This window comes from Pimephales promelas, chromosome 5 (assembly GCF_988280905.1).
Source record: "Pimephales promelas chromosome 5, fPimPro1.hap1.1, whole genome shotgun sequence".
Classification (NCBI taxonomy): Eukaryota; Metazoa; Chordata; class Actinopteri; order Cypriniformes; family Leuciscidae; genus Pimephales; species Pimephales promelas.
In genome coordinates, this window is record NC_142773.1 from 11,849,513 (window position 1) to 11,872,070 (window position 22,558).

Here is a 22,558-nt window from a genome sequence, read left to right on the forward strand (position 1 = left end):
GGACCGACTGGGGATGGAGTCGCCATTCGCCAGAGACTGGACGGAGCCGTGACAGCTCGTCGGCTGCACAGTTCCGAACTCCTGGAATGTGGATAGCATGAAGGGACCTCAGGTGCTTCTGACTCCATAAGATGAGGTGGCGTGCAAGTTGCGACATACGGTGAGAGCGTAGACCCCCCTGGTGGTTGATGTACGCTACTGTTGCGGTATTGTCTGAACGAACTAGTACGTGTTGACCCTTGAGCAACACCCGGAAGCGGTGCAGGGCAAGGCGTACTGCCAGCAACTCGAGGCAATTGACATGCATGAGGCGCTGGGGTCCTGTCCTGTCCTGCATGCCCATTGCACATGGCGCCCCATACCGTGGCAGAGGCATCTGTGAAGACAACAACATGCCTGGAAACTCGTTCTAGGGGAACACCGGCCCGTAGAAAGCTGAGGTTCCTCCACGGGGTGAAGGTCTGACGGCAGGTCGGAGTCACTGGAACTCTGAGCGTACCGTGATGCCATGCCCACCTCGGGACTCGATCGCGAAGCCACTGCTGAAGCGGTCTCATATGAAGCAATCCGAGTGGCGTTGCCGTGGCTGCGGATGCCATATGCCCCAGGAGCCTCTGAAAAAGTTTCATTGGGACCGCACTCTTGCCGTCGAACTGTCGAAGACAAGTCAGCAGTGTGAGCGCTCGCTCGTAAGCTGCGCGGACATGGCGACCGAGTCTATCTCCATACCGAGAAAAGAGGTCCTCTGCACGGGGCAAAGTTTGCTTTTCTCCCAGTTGACCCGAAGGCCCAGTCGGGCTAGGTGCCGGAGCACAAGGTCTTGGTGTTCGCAGACCTGATCCCGAGAGTGTGCTAGGATTAGCCAGTCATCGAGATAATTCAGGATGCGAACCCCTTGATCGCGAAGGGGAACAAGGGCCGCCTCGACAATCTTCGTAAAGACGCGAGGAGACAGAGCCAACCCGAATGGGAGAACCGCGTACTGATATGCCTGCCCCTCGAAAGCAAACCAAAGAAACGGTCTGTGTCGAGGTAAAATGGAGACATGAAAGTAGGCGTCCTTCAGGTCTATCGCTGCAAACCAATCCTGGGGCCGAACACATTCGAAAATGCGTTTGGCCGTGAGCATCTTGAACGGCAGCCGGTGAAGGGTGCGGTTCAAAATGCCCAGGTCCAGAATTCGTTGTAACCCACCGATTTGCTTGGGAACAGTGAAGTAGGGGCTGTAAAACCCTGACTTCATCTCGGCTGGAGGGACGACCTCGATTGCACCCTTCGCCAGCAGGGTGGCAACCTCCACTCTCATGATCGGGGCATTGCCACCGACCACCGTAAAGCGGACTCCCCTAAAGTGAGGAGGAGACCGTGCGAACTGAATCGCATAGCCGAGCCTGATAGTTCGGGTGACCCAATGGGACAGATTGGGGAGCTCTAACCAAGCCCCCAAAAACTGATCCAGTGGAATCATCCGAGCCACAGGCGTCACCCCGGAGGGGCAGCGGGGCGGAAAGATTGTCACAGGCGAGGGTGGCATAGCGACCCTGCGCGTGTGCGTCAAGCTCCGCGCTCTGCCAGAGGAGACCAGCGTTCCGCGGGGGTCTGCTCTGCCAGGGGTCTGGCGATAGAGGGGGATAAGAGTGGTGTGGTCCGGAGACGGCACACACTGTCATCCGCGCCCTCAGAGACAGAGGAGGATGAGAGTGGCGAGGCACGAGGGCGTCGCACACTGCCATCTGGCTCTGTGTGCTCAGGGATGGAATGCAGCTCTTTGGCGAAAAGATTCTCCCCCAGCCCTCCACCGGGGGAAGGAGTGGGCCTGCAACCACTCGCTGAAAGAACTGCATACAGGCGTTCTGGCGTACAGCGGGGCTGCAGGGTTGGTACGGGCAGGGGCGCCTCCCTGCGACCACCTCCACGGCACAGCCCGGTGCTGCTGGGGCCGGGCGGGAGGGGGCGGAAGTCGCAGGAGGGTGCATTCGGCGGCAAGCAGACTGAGTCGTCTGAGCCGGCGGCTGGTTGGCAGCAGAAAGCCTCAGGGTCAGACAAAAGCCACAGTCCACTTCTGGGCGGACGAGAACTGTTGGGCAGAGTTCACGACCGCTCCGCCGAAGAGGCCAGCCTGGGATGTGGGGAATTTTAGGAAACTGGTTCACTCAGCCTCACGAACATCAACCAGGTTAAGCCAAAAATGTCTGACCACGCATGTGGACATCACCTGACTCAGGGAGCATGTGGTCACCTTCGTCGCTCGTAGATCAAGGTTGGTGACGGCATGCAGCTCAAGGATGAGCCCTGAGTCAGCCCTATCCTCGTGCATGTCACTGAACACCTATAAGGATGACAATAACATACAGTGAGGTGGCAGCCTGCCCCGCAGCTCTACAGGTCCCCGCCACTGGAGTAGACAAGAACCTACAGGCATTGGAGGGGTACTTAGGGTTGCCACGCCACGTGGAGGCGCCGTGGGGACACATAAGTGTTGCCAGAGAACACTCCACAAGGGGGAACCCCAGTGTACCCTAGACTGCGGCCTCGAGGGCAGGGAAGGCGGAAGAGGCCGCTGAGTGATCGTGAAAGTTAAAGGAGACTTCCACGATCTCACGGCCTCTTCATGCACATCCAGGAAGAAAGGATTTGGGTTCGCCACCCCCAAAAACCAATCATCAGCCTTAAGTGCTCGGGACATGGCAGAATTTTCCACACAAACCCGACACTCTTGGCAGCCCGGGAAAGCATAGCTGTGAACCCTGAATCAAACTCACTATGCTAGCACATCCGAGGACAGCAGCACAGACGAGCCATCTCCAGAGCACTCCAGCTCACATTGTGATGCGGCGATAAACATGATTTCATCAGCTGGGGGACCGAATGAGAACACGGGCTCGCGGGCGGGCCCCGCCCACTCACTCTGGACCACGTGGGTTGCAACATGAAAGACGGGGTGTGGACCGAGGAATTTTCTCAACCGTTATACATTGCGATGATCACGTCCCCACTGAGAGAACGTGACACACCCACGAGCGCTAGCGCCCATCAGCTGACTCTATCAGAATACCGCACTCAGGAATACACGGGCAGATCGTCTTTAAAAAGACACGTCTTTAAAAAGACGTGCCGCGTGCACACTCTTTCAGTGAGAGGAGAAAACTCTGCGGATGTTGAAGCGACCAGGGAGGGACACACACACTGGCAGACCACTGCTCAGATCGTAGGCAATGTGAAACTCGCTGGGTACCGCCATCACACCAACACCAGATAGTTCGCCCATCTCGGAGAGGTGAGTCACAGTAGTAAACTCTGACTGTGTGGCTTGTGGAGTGAAGAAGTTCTCTTGGCTCTGAAGCGAAAACATACTGCGGTGGCGTCCGCTTCCTCCTTTTATACTCACGGGATGAGGCGGAGATACGCTATGCAAATTCCGCAGACCCATGGCATTTCTTTGCCATTGGCTCATTTTTTAATACTCGAAGAGGACAGGCTTTCTAGGCGAAACCCCCATTCTCTGTCATTCCGACGTAACTCGGAGTGACTACGAAAGGGAACAGTATTTTCACCTTTATTGACATCAACTTCAACCACTAACATTGACATTAGAACATTTTAGTAACTTCAATTCTTATTCTATTATTTTTAACCATACAGAATTACAAATTCAGTTTCTGAACTGGTTTACTAACTCTACCTGACCTTGTGACTTTCCATCCTTCATTAATCTGTGTGAGCAAAGGGTCATTTGTTCTAACAGTCTCTTTATCACATGTATCTGCACTCTGAGAACGTTGAAACTGTAAGTGACACCGATTACACCTTTTTACCCCCCCTTCTGGGCTACTGATCATGTACGAGCACTGTGTTGAACTTTGTCCCATGACCGTAGCTGGAGTCTTCAACTGTTTCTCCCCATCCAACTTGACAAGGACTGGATCTCCTGGCTTTAGCGAAGGCAATGTTCTCATTCGATGCCATCTATTAAAATAGAATGCATGTTGCTGCTTAGTCGCATAATCTTGTTCAAGGTTCAATTTATTTATAGAGCAAAAGTTGACAACAAAACAAAAATTGACCACAGTGCTGTACATGGATTATAATAACAATCATAAAATCACAGATGAATTCTAAGCATTGCCAAAGACATCTCAACATCTAAGCGGCGTCAATCTCCCTATCTCGTCTCCGTATCAACTCTGATCCGGCCACTTCGGTACGAGGTTGCTGTCAAGTGTTGGTAACGTGTTCCTTAGTCTCCGTCCCATCAATAGGTCAGCCTGGCTCACTCCCGTTGAAGCATTTGGTGTTGCTCGGTAGCTCAGCAATGCTTTTACCAGATCAGTTTGCTGTAGGATATCTTTTGCTGACTGGACTGTGCGTTCCGCATGACCATTACTCGATGGATGATGTGGACTTGAAGTCACATGCTCGAAATCATACTCATGGCTAATTGATCGGAATATTTCACATGCTAATTGTGGTCCGTTGTCCAACACGATAACTTTCGGGATTCTGAATCTTGCAAATGTAGCTGTGAGTTTGGCTATGACTTGCTTCGCCATAGTGCTCGATAAGTGTAAAATTAGCAAGAATCTCGAATAGTAGTCTGTTAGTACGACATAGTGTTTCCCTTTGTGCTCACACAAGTCAGCCCCCAAGTGCTGCCATGGTCTTTCTGGTAACAGAGTTGGATTCAGGGGTTATTTTCTCTGTGTTCTATTGTTTTCATTACAGAAAATGCACTTCTCAATTTTCTGTTTTAACTGAGAAGATAGTCCTGGCCTCCATACAGATGTGTGTGCTCTTTCCCTACATTTCGTCAGCCCCATTCACAACCCCATGAATTCTTTCCCTGTCTTTCTGGAGGTCGTTCCAGAACAGTCTTCCCGGATTTTGTCCCAAAAATCCCCATCATCAGTCCTGCCATGGCCAGGAAGGCCGTTTTCCTTTTTAATTGTAGTGGCAGTTCTGCAGGCATGGAGGAAGCAGATGAGTTCTGCTGATCCTGTTCACGTCACGTCTGCCGATTCGGCGACTGTTCACGTCACGCCTGTTGACCCAGAGATTGTTCATGTCACGTCTGCAGATCCAGAGACTTTTCACGTCACGTCTGTTGATCCAGAGACTGTTTAGTCCATGTCGGATGATCCAGAGACTGTGGTCAAGTCTGTCTGGTCATGTTTGTTGACCTTGAGACTGTTCTGTTTCAAGATCTTCAAACAAAAGGGATGCTGCCGAGCCGGGGTCTGTTCCTGAGGCGGTGCCTGTTCCTGAACTTGTTCCTCTACTATGGCCGCCCAAGGGTTCGCCTGCTCTGCCCTGGCCGTCCGAAGGTTCGCGTGCTCCGCCCTGGCAGCCCGAGGGTTCCCCTTCATGGACCTGGCTCCCCATCCCTCCCCCTGAGTCTCCACTCCTTCACCTCCTGCCTGAATTCTTGTTTTTGTGTTGTCTGGTAGCTGCACTGTAGAGGGGCTATAACAAGAGCCCAAACTTTGTGGAAATCAGGTATTTTACTTAAAAATCATTGAGCACAAAACATTTTGAGCTACTGCTATATTTCGTCACAAACAAACAAACAACAAGAATCAGCATATCAATCTCAACAACGTTGCAATGTTTCATGCTGCAATGCATTCTGGGAGCTGTACCCAGAATTCTGAATTAGGGTTTCCAGAATTAGGCTACCCTTAAATGTTGGTTAGATGACATTATCTAATCCTAACCCTACCCCAGACCTAAACCTACCCCGTCACCTAACTGATGCTAAAGGTAAAGCGTCAGTTTGATGACGCCCCAGGATCGTCATCAAACCGACGTTTAAGGGTACCCTAAAACGGCGAATGTTGACGTATGGTCAAAAGCGTAAGTTGTATGACGTCTTGGGATGAAACTGTGTTATAACTTACTTGAACCATAAGCAAAATGTTTTTGTTAATCTTTGTTAACGTTAGTTAATACAAATCCAGCTGTTCATTGTTTGTTAGTTCATTGTTAGTTCACAGTGCATTAACTAATGTTAACAATATTTTAATAAACTATTAGTAAATGTTGAAATTAACATTAACTAAGATCAATTAAATTCTGAAGAACGATTGTTCATTCTTTGTTAAAGTCGGCGTAAAACGGAAGTTGAGATTGTCATTTTTTCCTAGTCGTGACGTATATCCAAGTGAAACGGCTTCTGAAATTAGGATAAAATGTAGGGCAGTGCTTCATTTCATCCTTCGGGAATTGATTGGATTGTTGGAGGTTGGGCATTGCAAACAATTTGAATGCGATTCTCTGAGAGGCAGTGCACCGATAGCCGCACCCTCATCGGATCTGCCCGCACCCTTTTGCCATTCCTGCCCAACTAAAGCAAACACTGATCTCCATCATGGTGATTGTACAATTATATTGTGTTAAATAAATCCTCATCCGTCCCACCTCGTGGGTATAAAAGGAGGAAGTAAACGCAACCGCAGTATGTCTTCGCTAAGGAGCCGAGACTGAACTCAGACGTCTACACAGCGGTACAGCAGAAGTGGCAAGAAGACGTAACGTTTTGTAGTTTTCGTTCCCTTTTGTAGTCACTCCGAGTTACGTCGGAATGACGGAGAATGGGGGTGCGTGCCATCACGCCATCTTCACAGCTGTCCAGTGCCCTGCGAAGTCTGGACTCCTAATAACTTAGCTTATAACCAGGAGTTACCTAATTTTAACACAGGAATACCAAGGTACACTGGGAAGCATATCCCGGGAGAAACATGCCACAGTATGCCTACCGATGGAAGGACTTAAGAATACACATATGGTCCTTTTAGGGAACTTCATATGGGAAACACTGGAGCACCAACCTAAGGGTGGCTAGAAACTTAACTCCAGGAGTGGCAGTGGCAGAAGACACATGTTCAGAGAGGCTTACAGTGAAGAATACACATGTGACAGTTACCAGAGGGAACCGTGCACACGGAGGCACCTAGCTGGCATCCAGAGCAAGTGCAGTGGTGCCAGCATCAGAAGTGCTGGAGGACTCAGGGCTTCAACGGAAGACTCAACTGAGGAATATCGCACTTATCCAGTCCGAGGAGTGGAATGACAAGCAAGCGAAGACACCTGAGCGGGTCCACCGTGCTCTGTCAACGTAGGCGCAGAGCGCACGTACCGGACAGAACAGTGCCAAGGCTGCGTCTGCCTCCTCCAAGGGCTGCGCTTGCAGGTTCACCACCTGGTCCCGGAAGGGAGTGGTAGGAACCTTGGGCACATATCCAGGCCGGGGTCTCAAGATCACGTGAGAGTAAGCCGGCCCGAATTCCAGGCACGCTTCGTTAACGGAGAATGCGTGCAGGTCCCCTACCCTCTTGATGGAGGCCAATGCAACCAGGAGTGCTGTCTTCATGGACAGAAACTTTAACTCTACCGATTGCAAAGGCTCAAAGGGAGGCCTCTGCAGAGCACTTAAAACTACTGAGAGGTCCCAAGAGGGCACGAGGGGACTGAATACTCCTCGCTCCCCTCAGGAACCTGATGACCAGGTCGTGCTTTCCCACAGACTTACCTTCCACTGCATCATAAACCTTAAGGGTGGAGGGCGACAGCCTACGCTCCAACCCTTCTTGCAGGAAGGAAAGCACGACACCGATCGGACATCTCCGGGGGTTTTCTCCACGGGAAGAGCACCAGTTGACGAAGAGGTTCCACTTCAATGCGTAGAGGTGTCTCGTGGACGAGCCGAGCATGCCCTCGGACATAAAAATAAAACTGGGCGCAGTGGGATGAGTCCCGAGAGGTGAACAGGTCTATCTGTGCCTCCCCGAACTGGTCCCAAATCAGCTGGACCGTCTGGGGATAGAGTTGCCATTCGCCGGAGATAGGGCGGACCCGTGACAGCTCGTCGGCTGCCAGGTTCCGGTCTCCTGGAATGTAAACTGCACGAAGGGACCTCAGGTGCTTCTGACTCCATAACAGGAGGTGGCGTGCGAGCTGCGACATCCAACGTGAGCGTAGACCACCCTGGTGATTGATATATGCTACCGTAGCGGTATTGTCCGAACGGACAAGTACATGTTGACCCCTGAGCAGTGCTCGAAAGCAGTGCAGGGCCACTGCCAGCAGCTCGAGGCAATTGATGTGCATGAGGCGCTGGGGTCCTGTCCAGGAACCCGCGGCTGCATGACCATTGCACATGGCTCCCCAACCCGTGGTAGAGGCATCCGTGGAGACAACGACATGCCTGGAAACTCGCAGAAGAGGGACCCCGGCCCGTAAATAGCTGAGGTTTGACCACGGGAAGAAGGTCTGGCGGCAAGCTGGAAGCACTGGAACTCTGAGCGAGCCGCGATGCCATGCCCACCTCGGGACTCGATCGCGAAGCCACAGCTGAAGCGCTCTCATATGAAGCAGTCCGAGCAGCGTTGCTGCGGCTGCGGATGCCATATGCCCCAGGAGCCTCTGAAAAAGTTTCAGTGTAACTGCACTCTTGCCCTCGAACTGTCGAAAACAAGTCAGCAGTGAGTGCGCGCACTCGCTCGTAAGCTGCGCGGACATGGCGATCGAGTCCATCTCTATACCGAGAAAAGAGATCCTCTGCAGACGGGCTAGGTGCCGGAGCACCAGGTCTCTGTGTTCGCAAACCTGTTCTCAAAAGTGTGCCAGGATCAGCCAATCGTCGAGATAGTTCAGGATGCGAACCCCGTGTTCGCAAAGGGGAACAAGGGCTGCCTTGATGGAGACATGAAAGTACACGTCCTTCAGGTCTATCGCTGCAAACCAATCCTGAGGCCGCATTCGAAAATGCGTTTAGCTTCGAGCATTTTGAACGGCAATCGATGAAGAGTACGGTTCAAAATGCGCAGATCCAGTATCAGTCGTAACCCACCGGTCTTCTTTGGGACAATGAAGTAGGGGCTGTAAAACCCTGATCTCATCTCGGCTTGTAGGACCGTCTCGATTGCACCCTTCGCCAGCAGGGTTGCAATTTCCGCTCTCATGACCGGGGCATTGCCACCGACCACAGTGAAGCAAACTCCCCTGAAACGGGGAGGAGACCGTGCGAATTGAATCGCATAGCTGAGTCTGATCGTTCTGACGACCCAGCGGGATAGGCCGGGGAGCTCTAACCAAGCTCCCAGAAACTGATCCAGCGGGGTCATACGAAACACAGACGTCCCCCCGGAGGGGCAGCGAGGCGGGGAGACCGGCATGCGCACGGGAGTTACCCCGTGCGGCTGCACAGTCGAGCCCCGTTCCCCGTTCCCCAGAAGAGACCAGGGAAGGACCAGCGTTCCACGGGGGTCTGTTCTGCCGGGGGCCTGGCGATAGAGGGGGAAGGGAGTGGCGTAGTCGAGGGATGACACATGCTCCCTTCCGCACCCTCAGAGACAGAGGGGAATGAGCGGGGCGTCGAGCACACTCATTCCAGTCTGTGTGCTCAGTGATAGTGTCAAGTCTTTCTTTAACCAACTCAGGGTGCTGCCCACCCGTGGGTGAGCAGCGGGGAGCTGAGAACAAAAGATTCTCCCCCGGCCCTCCACCGGGGGAAGGAGGGGGCCTGCTACCACCTCCTGAGAAAAACTCGACTCCATCACTGAGCAGCCCGTCTCAGGGATGCCGCTTTGCCTGGCGTTTAGCGGAGCGCGCGGCCTAAGGGGGCTGTGACGCTCTCCTGCGGCCTCCTCCACGACGCGACCCGGATGAAGGCTGCTGCTGGGGCCGTGCGGGAGGGAGGGGAGCCGCAGGGGGGCATCCTCGGCGGCGAGCAGGCGGGGGCGTCTGGACCGACGGCTGGGTGGAGGCAGCAGCTGGCTGTCAGGACAGAATGTGTTTTATCGCCTTCGTCTGCTTCTGAGCGGTCGAAAACTGCTGGGCAAAATCTTCGACCGTGCCGCCGAAGAGGCCAACCTGGGAGAGGGGGGCATCGAGCAGACGAGTCCGCTCGGCGTCCCGCGTGTCTGCCAGGTTGAGCCACAGATGACGCTTCTGGACCACACTGGTGGCCATCACCTGAACTAGGGAGCGAGCGGCCACTTTCATCGCCCGGAGAGCGAGGTCGGTGGCAGCTCGCAGTTCGTTGAACGCCTCTTGGTCAGTCCCCCCCTCGTGCATATCCCTGAGCAGCTTGGCTTGAAAAACCTGCAAAGTGCTCATCGCATGCAGGGCAGAGGCTGCCTGTCCCGCCGCTCTATAGGACCGCGCCGCCATAGACAACGAGAACCTACAGGCTTTGGAAGGGTGCTTGGGAATGCCGCGGGAGGATGCGCTCTGCGGACACAGTTGCATCGCAACAGAGCGCTCCACCGGGGGAATCCCAGCGTACCCACGGGCAACCGCGCCGTCGAGGGAAGAAAAGGCGGGGGAAGCTGATGATCGTTCTCGGGAGGTCAAGGAGCCTTCCAAGTCCGTGTCAGTTCCGCATGCAGCTCAGGGAAAAAAGGAATTGGGGTCGGCTGTGGCCGTGAGGCGGCAGCCTTGCCCAAAAACCAATTATCCATCCGTGAGAGATCGGGACAGGGCGGAGGGTTCCACTCCAGCCCGATGCTCACGGCGGCCCGAGATAGCATGGCCGTCATCTCGGGATCAGACTCGGGCAACGCTGGCGCTCCCGAGGGAGGCAACGCAGCCACATCCTCACTTCCCGAGGAGTCTAGCCCGCCTTGTGATGCTGCGATCGACATCGCATCATCCTCTGGAGCACCGAACGAAACAGACGGTACCTGCGAAGAGGCAGACGCCTGATGCGATTCGGTGCTCGCTGGCTCTAACACTGGTGCGGTGGGTGTGGCCCGAGGAACCAGCGTCGGGGGTTTATTCCACACAGTCACCGTCAGATCACCCTGTCCGCGAGTCGAAGAGCCTCTCGAAGAAGAAGCAGAACGATTGGCAGACACGGGGACTCTCACTTTTGTCAGATCATTGAGTCTAGATCTCAGTGTAGCGATGGTCATATTCCCACAGAAGGAACATGACTCATCCACGAACGCTGCTGCTGCATGCTGAATGCCCAGACACACAAAGCAGCAATCGTGACCATCAGAAGACGACATGAATCGACTGCACCCAGAAGAACACGGGCGAACCATCTTTAAAAAGACGTGCCACGTGCAGCTCTTTCAGTAGAGAGGAGGAAATTCACTCTTTCAGCGCTGAGGCGACCAGGGAGAAGCGCAAAGTCTGGCAGACCACTGCTCAGATCGCAGGCAATGCAGAATCTCGCTGGGTACCGCCGTCACACCAAAACTGAAGAGGACGCTCGTCTCGAAGAGTTGTACTCAGTGAAAATGGCTTGAGGAGTGAAGAAGTCTCTTGGCTCCGAAGCGAAAACATACTGCGGTTGTGTTCACTTCCTCCTTTTATACCCACGAGATGGGGCGGAGATACGCTATGCAAATTCCGCAGCCCCAAGGCATTTTCATGCCATTGGCTCGTTTTTAAATACTCGAGTCGAAGAGGATTGGCTTTCTATGCGAAACCCCCATTCTCCGTCATTCCGACGTAACTCGGAGTGACTACGAAAGGGAACATCATGATCATGCGTGTTAGTTGTGTTGTGTTAGTTCCTGATGATTCATGATATATTAATGCATAATTCATACATTAATTTACACATGAATTCATGATAATTCATGTACCCTCAAAACACATTGAAATTATTTTGGATGTTGCTTTATTTAAAATGCAGTAGTTTATTGCTGAGGCCTGACCTGGCCAACGCCTATGGCTCTATGCCCCACAAACTGGTACATGAGGCTCTGGAGAGGCACCATGTCCCTGCTATAGTGAAAGCCCTTATCCAGGATTACTATAGAGATTTCAAGCTGAGAGTCTCATCTGGGTCAACAACATCAGAGTGGCACAGGCTGGAGGTGGGAATCATCACAGGCTGCACCATTTCAGTGATCCTGTTCACCCTCGCAATGAACATGTTGGTGAAATCTGCTGAACCGGAGTGCAGAGGGCCCAAATCAAAGACTGGAATGCGGCAACCACCAATCCGTGCCTTTATGGATGACCTCACAGTGACAACGGAGTCAGTGGCTGGAGCTAGATGGATCCTGAAGGGTCTGGAGAGGGTGATGGAATGGGCCAGGATGTCATTCAAGCCAACCAAATCCAGATCCTCAGTGCTAAAGAAGGGCAGGATGGTGGAGAAACATCATTTTACCATCTCAGGAACTCAAATTCCAATCCTGTCTGAAAAACCAGTAAAAAGCCTGGGAAAGATATTCGACAGCAGCCTCAGGGATACAACACCCATAAAAAACACCTGCAAGGAGCTGGAGAGGTGGCTGAAGACTGTCGATAAAACTGGGCTCCCTGGAAAATTTAAGGCATGGGTGTACCAACATGGGATTCTGCCAAGAATACTGTGGCCTCTGCTCCTGTACTCGTTTCCGATCTCCACCATCTCAGAATTGGAAAGGAGAGTCAGCCGCTACCTAAGAAGATGGCTGGGTTTCCCGAGGTGCTTAAGCCGTATTGCCCTTTATGGAAACACCTGCAAGCTGCAACTCCCGCTAAAATCCATCGAAGAGGAGTTCAAGGTCTTGCATGCAAGGGAGGTGCTGCAGCTCCGTGAATCTAGGGACCCTAAAGTCTCTGGGGCAGGGGTAGAGGTCAAGACGGGCAGGAAATGGAGGGCAGAGGTGGCAGTAGACCAGGCTGAGTCACGGCTACACCATGGTGTCCTAGTGGGAACAGTGGCCAGAGGAAGAGCTGGGCTAGGAACCTTTCAAGGACCCCGGTTCGACAAGGCTCGTGGGAAGGAGAGGAGGCAGCTAGTACAAAGGGAGGTAAGGGCGGCGGTAGAAGAGGAGAGGTCCAGCAAAGCAGTGGGAATGACACGTCAGGGTGCCTGGATTAGATGGGAACAAGCTGTGGAGAGGAAGATCACTTGGACTGACCTTTGGCGGGCAGAGCCACACCGCATCAAGTTCCTGGTCCAGGCAGTCTATGACGTCCTCCCCAGCCTGTCCAACCTCCACACCTGGGGGCTGGTCGATACACCAGGATGTGCCCTGTGCCAGAGAAAGGGAACCCTTGAGCACATCATGAGCTGCTGCCCAAGAGCTCTGGGGGAAGGCCGATATCGCTGGCGGCATGACCAGGTGCTCCAAACAATTGCAGAGAGCATCCAGACTACTATCAGCAGCTGCCAGAGGTCAAAGCCCAGCAAACAAACCATCAGCTTCATCAGGGCCGGAGAGAAGCCAGGGAAATCCTTCCGGACAACAGCAGGGATCCTGAACACGGCACAGGATTGGCAACTGAAAGTGGACTTGGGCAAACAACTTAAGTTCCCCCAGCATGTTGTTGAGACCCCCCTGAGGCCTGACATTGTCTTGTTATCTTGGCAACAAAGAACCTGGTCATGTTGGAGCTCACTGTGCCATGGGAAGACCGAATGGAGGAAGCCTTTGAGAGGAAGAAGGAGAAATGTGATGGCCTTGTCAGCGACTGCCACAACCAAAGCTGGAAGGCAAGGTGCTTACCTGTGGAGGTGGGGTGCAGAGGCTTTGCAGCGAAGTCCCTCTACGGGGCCTACACTGCACTCGGCATCACTGGTGAGAGAAGGAGAAGGGCAATTGGCAAAACCACAGAGGCGGCAGAGAAGGCTTCGAGGTGGCTCTGGATCAAAAGAGCGGTTAAATGCTGCTAGGGCACAAGCTGAGGCCTGATCAACTTCAGCTGGGTCGCCTGAAGGAGGGTGTCTGATGTTTCGAAAGACCCGAAACACCCAATGAGATCAGGAACATCACTGATGATGTGCCCTAGCTTAGCATCAGAAGATGTATCGTTACAACAAAATTGCAGTGTTAAAAAAGAAAAAAAAACTTTATTTAGTGAAATTTGACATGCACAAAGTACAGATTAATAAATACAAATAAATGTCTTTAGCAGCTTATAACTTTGTCAAACCTCCTTTTTCCGCATTTTTGAAGTACACTCATCTATTGATCATTTACAGTGTAAAAACCAATATATGAAAAGTGGCAATTCCTTATTCAATATATATATATATATATATATATATATATATATATATATAACACAACATAAATATATGCATGGAAATATATATATATATTTTCCTCAAATTTTATGCTGGTTTGTTGAATAAATTTAAATTTCTTCTTTTTAATTTAACAAGATGAATTGCAGCAGATTTGCACATCTAATGCTGTCAGTATGACTGTTGTCAAATAAAGAGAGGGAATTTGGCCTGAGAGTTTACATTTGTTTGTATAGCTGTTCTCTGTAATACAACAGCTATTTAAAAAAGCTAAAACAATTTTATGAAAAGTAATGTCATGTTTTTTCTAATGAATTCTACCAGCATCTGCTTATTATGGCTTTATCACTGAGAAAAAAAAACATAATCCAACACAATCAAATCTTTGATTAAAGATCTAAGAGACAAAGCCAATCTGTGTTGTATTACTTTCATTTTATCACTGTGAAGCTGCTTTAATACAATCCGTATTGTAAAAAGCGCTACATAAATAAATGTGACTTGACTTGACTTGACAATCATGTTCATTGAAAGATGACCAATTATTTCTGAATGAAGAATTTCTGCAAAGGCCGTCCTGCCCCACAGATTGCCACAAAACCAATTAATCCCTTAAGATTAAAATCTCTAACCAAACATCAGAATCAGTTAAGATGAGCGCTAAAATAAAACCGAGAAAGATGGCAGATCGCTGCGAGAATGACAGAATAGAATAGCAAAGCGAATGTTTACAGCTGCAGTAGATTTAATCAAATCAATATTCCTCAAGAAAGGAGGGGATTTACAGGCAGGCTGTTTTTCACACGACTCATTTGCTTTAGGGTACACAGGATCAGGATCCTATATGTTACTGGCACTGACAGAACCAGTTCAACTTGGCTCAGCGTGGCTTTGCTTGTTACGTTACTCACAGGTATTATGGATATAAAATGTCAAAGACTGTACCCTTTTAGTCGCTCACGTTCGACGTGACGACGTAATTGGAATCACTTCAGCCCTATCAACTTCTTGTTTCTTGTTTCTTGTTTATTTATTTATATAGCACTATTAATACACAACCCAAGTTGAACCTAAGTGCTTTACAAACAAATTCCCATGAAGGAAAAAAAAAATAAAAACATACTTCAACCAGTTAAAATATCACATATAAAATATCAAATCTACTCATTGTAGGCTAAGGACATCAGATATGATTTACACAGATGCTTAAAAATTGACAGCGATTTTGCAGATCTAATAGGCAACGGTAACTCATTCCAATGTTTCGGCCCTATTACCGCAAATGCCCGGTCACCCTTATGAAGGCGCTTTGTTCTCGGTACTATACTATACTATACGGGGATTTCGGATGCCCCAACGCCTGTGATGAGACGACTCAACGCCTGTGATGAGACGACTCAACGCCTGCGATATGTTATGGCGCCGTTTGATTCATAAACAATATTTATATTTAATATTTATATTTAAACAATATGAATGTAAGCCAGAGGAGAACTGGCCCCCGACTGAGCCTGGGTTCTCCCAAGGTTTTTTCTCCATCCAATCTGATGGAGTTTGGTTCCTTGCCACTGTCGCCTTGCTTTTGGCTTGCTTTGAGCTTGCTCAGTTGGGGTTATTTATTTAGTGTTTAGCAATGTTGTTGATCTGTGTTGTGCTACTTACATGTTATCACTGTGAAGCTGCTTTGATACAATCTGTATTGTGAAAAGCGCTATATAAATAAATGTGACTTGACTTGACTTGACTACTATCAGTAGTTCCTGATTCTCTGAGCGTAGTTTTCTGGAGGGGGTATACAAAGTTATGAGATTCGCCAGATATGGTGGGGCCTGATTATTTAGCGACTCATACACAAACATTAGAATCTTGTACCTTATTCTGTATTGCACTGGAAGCCAATTTAAAGACTTTAGTGCTGGTGTGATCGACAACTTCGAGTGTCTACAGAACGAGCCAATGAACATTGGCGTGTGTTTGAGAAGCGTCTTGCAGCGCGGGTATAAACAAGCGGGCGCACGCACTCAATGTATTTCACTTCTGAGCTGAAATTTTCGTTTTGACTCTGAGTTTCTGCAGACTGCTGCATCGTTGGAGACTTAAAAGGTGAATACTCATTTCCAGTGCTGATGTGAAGGCGCTATCAGTGGTGGACACGAGCATTACAGCTTACAATTGCTGTTTTCACAGCATTGTTTGTGTCTGAGTGTGGCGGTCTCGGTGGGCGTTCCTCTCCTGAGTGTCTACCCCGATTACACCTGGTCCTTCTCATAGCTCCTTTGGAGACCTGATGACCAGATGTCTATCGCAGCATCGGAGGGGGTGCTTCAGTCCTCTGGAGATGAAGATTCGGCTGCGTTACCCCCATTCAGGGAGTGTAGCGTTGCCCGAGTCTGATTCAGAATGGCCGGCTATGCTTTCCCGGGCCACCGAGAAGGTTGGGCTTGTGTGGAACCCCCCCACCATGTTCCGAGTTGTTCACCCCAACTTTGGGTCAAATATGGACAAACCATTGGGTTACATTTTTGAATGACATTTTTAATCCAACATTTGGGTTTGTCCATATTTAACCCAAAATTGGGTTAAAACAACCCAGCAACCCAACACTCGAAGTTGATAGGGCTCCCTGAAGTGATCCCAATTACGTCGTCACGTCTCCCGTTCCCTCCTTCAGGGAACGAGTGTTACATCAGTAACCGAGACATTTACAGAACTCTATGAGAAGTTTACACGTCGCAAACTTTACTTGTATCTAAATGGGGACATTCCGTAGGCGAAATGTTTTTTATACTGTACAAACTGTATATTCTCTCCCCTTACAATGACCATTAAACCTACCCAAAACACAAAACTTTCTGATTTTTTTTTTTTTTTCGTTTTTAAAAATCCTTTATTTAATTTATTTTTATACAGGATTTACAAATGAGGAAATTCCTAAAGGGAGTGTTTTTTAAGATTTTGACAGTTTTTGGTCCTTTCTGGGTACAAATCCACGAAATATAGTAGGTACACACAGCCAGAGCCAGAGCAACAGCCACACACACACACACACACACACACTGTGATTTCTTCACAAATCCTTGATTTTCTTCTTTACCACTTATTTATAAACAAGCACTTTCTATTTTTATATTATGTGAACTTAGTATTCCTTATAAAAAACAATTGGATTGCTTTGATATCGCTACTTATATCCAACCTCCCTAAATCCTGGCTACTAGCCTTTAGCCCGCTAGCATTCCACGCGTGCCCTCTCGCCTATTGATCGTCTCATTTTACACCCGTTTCACTGAATCCTGGTTATTTCCGACATTTCAATCCTAAATTAGTAGTGATAGTTGTAGTATCACTACTAATTTACTGATCATCCGTTATAATGGCGAACATATCAGATGCGTGTCTAACATTACCTTTGAGTGCAGATGAAGACACATTCGAGCTCTTCATGGTGAAGCAGGAGCTGGAATACGTCGAGAAACAGATCCGCGGTCTGCTGGTGAAGCAAGCCGAGCTGCTGGATCGGCGCTCAACGCTTGAAGCATCACGCGCCGACGCTAACAAATCAAATCACTCTTTGACTCCGAGTTCATCTACGCCGTACGTTACTCTGCCGAGGAAGATGCGATCATCTAAGGCTTCATTCACTCCGGCACCGAAACAACATGGACCATGGATCACACAGCGGAAGACTCGAGCCAGAGCTGCCTCTCCGCCCCTCCCGGTCTTCGAGATCTCCACCCGGAACCGCTTCTCCCCTCTTCGCGAGCCGGAACGCGATGACGCCGTGATCATCGGCACATCCATAGTCCGCCATGTCCGCGCTAATTCGGATAAAGGTAAAGTGCGCACTCACTGCTTTCCTGGTGCTCGTGTTCTTGATGTTGCTGCACAGGTTCCCGAGATCCTGAACGGGGACGAGCGCGTCGGAGCTGTTGTGCTGCACGCGGGAGCGAACGACATCAGGCTGCGGCAGACGGAGGTTCTGAAGAAGGACTACAGGAGCCTGATCGAGACGGTACGCAGCACAGCGCCTAAAGCAGCGATCATCGTGTCTGGACCGCTTCCCACGTACAGACAAGGACAGGAAAGGTTCAGTAGACTTTTTGCATTAAATGAATGGTTAATGTCATTGTGTAATGAACAGGGGCTGCACTTTGTAAATAACTGGCATCTGTTTTGGGAAAGACCGAGGCTGTACAGCACAGATGGTCTCCATCCCAGCCGATTTGGAGCGGCTGTGCTGTCGGAAAACATTTCCAAGACATTACGCACCAGATGACTAATGAGTCAAAGTCCAAATTACAGCCTTTGCGGTCCAAACTTAACTAATAAGCATAGTGTGGAACATTATATAGAAACTGTGTCTATTCCTCGTTTAGTGAAGCCAAACAATAAATCTAGTGTAGGATCTAGCAAAAATCTTATTGTAATTAAACCAGAAAATCTAAATATCAGTCAACAAAAACAATTTCTAAAGCTAGGTCTCCTAAACATTAGATCGCTCACACCTAAGGCGGTTATCGTAAATGAAATGGTCACAGACAATAACTTCGATGTTCTGTGCCTTACTGAAACCTGGCTTAAACCAAATGAGTATTTCGGTCTAAACGAATCTACTCCGCCAGGATACTGTTATAAACATGAGCCTCGTCTGATCGGTCGTGGCGGCGGTGTTGCAACAATCTATAAAGATATTTTTAATATTACTCAGAAAACAGGTCACAGGTTTAATTCATTTGAAGTACTTGTGCTAAATGTTACGCTCTTAGATGTAAGAAGGAAACCTATATTATCTCTAGCCCTGGCTACTGTATATAGACCTCCAGGGCCATATGCTGAATTCCTAAAAGAGTTCGCAGACTTTCTCTCGGATCTATTGGTAAATGTCGATAAAGCAATAATTGCTGGAGATTTTAACATACACGTAGATAATACAAATGATGCTTTAGGGGCTGCGTTTACAGATTTATTAAACTCCTTTGGGGTCAAACAAAACGTCAGTGGTCCCACTCATCGTCTAAATCATACACTAGATTTAATTATATCATATGGAACCGATCCAACTGATATAGATATTATACCGCAAAGCGATGATGTCACTGATCATTACATGGTGACTTGCATAATACGTACTGCTGAAATATGTCATGTTGCACCACGTTATAGACCAGGCAGAACAATCCTTCCAACCACTATAGATGGATTTTCAAATAGCTTACCTGATCTATCTAAGCTGCTAAGTGAACCCAAACAAACAGATGAATTAGAGGAAATGACTAGCAGTTTAAGCACCATTCTTACTAGTACATTAGATATTGTTGCGCCAATTAGATTAAAAAAGGTTCGAGAGAAAATTAAAGCACCGTGGTACAACAGTGCTACGCATGCTATCAAGAGAGAAACTCGCAACTTAGAGCGTAAATGGAAACAAACTAATTTAGAGGTCTTTAGAATCGCGTGGAAAGACAGTATGTCACGTTATAAAAAGACACTAAAAACAGCCAGGGCTGAGCATCTCCGCAAACTAATCGAAAATAACCAAAATAATCCAAGGTTTTTATTTAACACCGTGGCTAGACTAACAAATAAACAGACATCACCAGAGCAAAATATACCTTTACAGTTTAGTAGTAATGATTTTATGAATTACTTCAATGCGAAAATAGAAAGCATCCGAAACACAATTATAAATGTACAATCCGCTATGGTGTCTTATGATTCAGCTTCAATTATGGACCCTCTAGAACAACTAAACCGCTTTACAACGATAGGACAGGAGGAGCTAAATAAACTTATCATTGCATCTAAACCAACAACTTGTTTATTAGATCCAATACCCACTAAACTACTGAAAGAACTATTACCTGTAGTGGAAGAGCCTCTCCTCAATATTATTAACGCGTCTTTATCTTTAGGTCATGTCCCAAAAATATACAAGCTGGCTGTAATAAAACCGCTCATTAAGAAACCGCAATTAGATCCAAATAACTTGGCAAATTACAGACCCATTTCAAATCTTCCATTTATGTCCAAAATACTTGAAAAAGTAGTGTCCGCTCAATTGTGCTCTTTTTTGCAAGAACATGATATCTATGAAAAATTCCAGTCAGGATTCAGACCGCATCATAGTACAGAAACTGCGCTAGTTAAAATTACAAATGATTTACTTTTAGCTTCTGACCAAGGCTGTATCTCAATACTAGTCCTACTTGATCTTAGCGCTGCGTTCGACACTATAGATCATATAATACTCTTGGATCGACTACAAAACTTCACCGGTGTCCAGGGACAGGCATTAAGCTGGTTTAGATCGTACTTATCGGACCGTTCTCATTTTGTCTGTTTAAATGGGAAAAAATCAAAGATAACGTCAGTAGACTATGGAGTACCGCAAGGATCAGTTTTAGGCCCTCTGCTATTCTCAATATATATGCTGCCACTTGGTAATATTATAAGAAAACATGGAATTAATTTCCACTGTTACGCTGACGACACTCAATTATATATTTCATCACGACCAGATGAAAACACTAACTCATCTAAAATGACAGAGTGTCTCAAAGATATAAAATGCTGGATGACGCGTAATTTCCTGCTATTAAATTCAGATAAAACGGAGGTATTACTTATTGGTCCAAAAAACTACTCACAAAACCTCTCACAATACAACTTTAATATAGACGGATGTCCTGTTACTTTATCCACAACAGTAAAAGACCTGGGTGTTATACTAGACCGCAACTTGTCGTTCGAAAATCATATTTCATATGTTACAAGAACAGCCTTTTTCCACCTTAGAAACATTGCTAAGCTACGTAACATGCTATCTATTTCTGATGCAGAAAAATTAGTTCACGCATTCATGACCTCGAGACTAGATTACTGTAATGCTTTATTAGCCGGTTGTCCTGCATCCTCAATAAACAAGCTACAGTTAGTACAAAATGCAGCTGCTAGAGTTCTTACTAGGTCAAGAAAATATGATCATATAACACCGATTTTATCATCTCTACACTGGTTACCTATTAAGTTCCGCATCAACTACAAAATACTACTACTGACCTATAAAGCCCTAAATGGTTTAGCACCTATGTACTTAACGGACCTTCTTTCGCCCTACAATCCACCGCGTTCCTTAAGATGACTAAATTCAAGGCTTCTGGTCATTCCTAGGATATCGAAGTCCAGTAAAGGAGGGAGGGCGTTCTCGCATTTAGCTCCAAAACTCTGGAATGGCCTTCCCGATACGGTCCGAGCCTCTGACTCGCTGACACAGTTCAAAACTAGATTAAAGACGCATCTCTTTAGTCAAGCATTCACATAATGCTTACCTTCTAGTCCTCTGTTATGCCATACGGAACCGTTTGCCACTGAAACTGCTTAACGCACCAGTGGGGCTCGACAGCCTTTTAGACAAACGGGTCGGCGCGTATGGTTGGGTTGCGGAGAGTTCGGGTTACGGAGAGTTTGTGAGTTATAACGGAAATTATTATGAACATCAGCTATGCTAATTATTTCCCATCTGCCTTTCTGCTGTTATCTCGGGACGCTTGTCCCGAGAAAAATGGCGTTCGTCAGGTCCAGTTTTGTGTCCAGCCTCTCACGGGGATTTCGGATGCCCCAACGCCTGTGATGAGACGACTCAACGCCTGTGATGAGACGACTCAACGCCTGTGATGAGACGACTCAACGCCTGTGATATGTTATGGCGCCGTTTGATTCATAAACAATATTTATATTTAATATTTATATTTAAACAATATGAATGTAAGCCAGAGGAGAACTGGCCCCCGACTGAGCCTGGGTTCTCCCAAGGTTTTTTCTCCATCCAATCTGATGGAGTTTGGTTCCTTGCCACTGTCGCCTTGCTTTTGGCTTGCTTTGAGCTTGCTCAGTTGGGGTTATTTATTTAGTGTTTAGCAATGTTGTTGACCTGTGTTGTGCTACTTACATGTTATCACTGTGAAGCTGCTTTGATACAATCTGTATTGTGAAAAGCGCTATATAAATAAATGTGACTTGACTTGACTGAATAACACACCATTCCGCACAAAGTAGCCACTACCTGCACTACTTATCACTGTAGCAGAAACAACACGATCGAACATCTCTTTCAGTGAGTGGTAACTTTGCTGCTCCTGCAATAACTCACTCACTGACACGGACAAAGGAAAATCAGAAAAGGACGGAGCTACCAACTCATCACCACCACCCCCCTCTGATGCCTCCACATCAGACTTAACCATTTCTCGTGTTACCACACAGGCAGAATTGCCCTCAGATGAGTCATTTACCTTCTGATCTGAAACATGACTAGGAGTAACCACCGGTGATGGCACAGCGTCAGCCCGACCACCAGTCAAGCCATTACCCAAAATAAAATGAATCCCCTCAATGGGCAACGCCGGGCGCACTCCTACAGCTACTTCACCCTGCACCAGCTCACAGTTTAGGACTATTTTGTGTGAGGGAGCAGGCAAAACAGTTAACCCCATTCCCCGACTCAATATTCGGTCACCAGTGTCACTGGCCTCCGATAGCGGCAGAACAGAACCCACTATAAACGAATCATAGGCCCCTGTATCT

At 48.3% G+C, this 22,558-nt stretch overlaps 1 protein-coding gene across 1 annotated transcript in view; it reads left to right on the forward strand.

Annotated features, from left to right (window-relative positions):
* The window catches only part of LOC148981390 (uncharacterized), a 208,363-nt gene extending 186,363 nt beyond the window's left edge, over positions 1–22,000 (forward strand). The window contains exon 2 of the mRNA XM_089130974.1: positions 17,395–22,000. Within this exon, the coding sequence (XP_088987100.1) occupies positions 17,395–18,251 (857 nt within the window). The 3' untranslated portion in view covers positions 18,252–22,000. The remainder of the gene's footprint in view (positions 1–17,394) is intronic.
* The last annotated feature ends 558 nt before the right edge of the window (positions 22,001–22,558 follow it).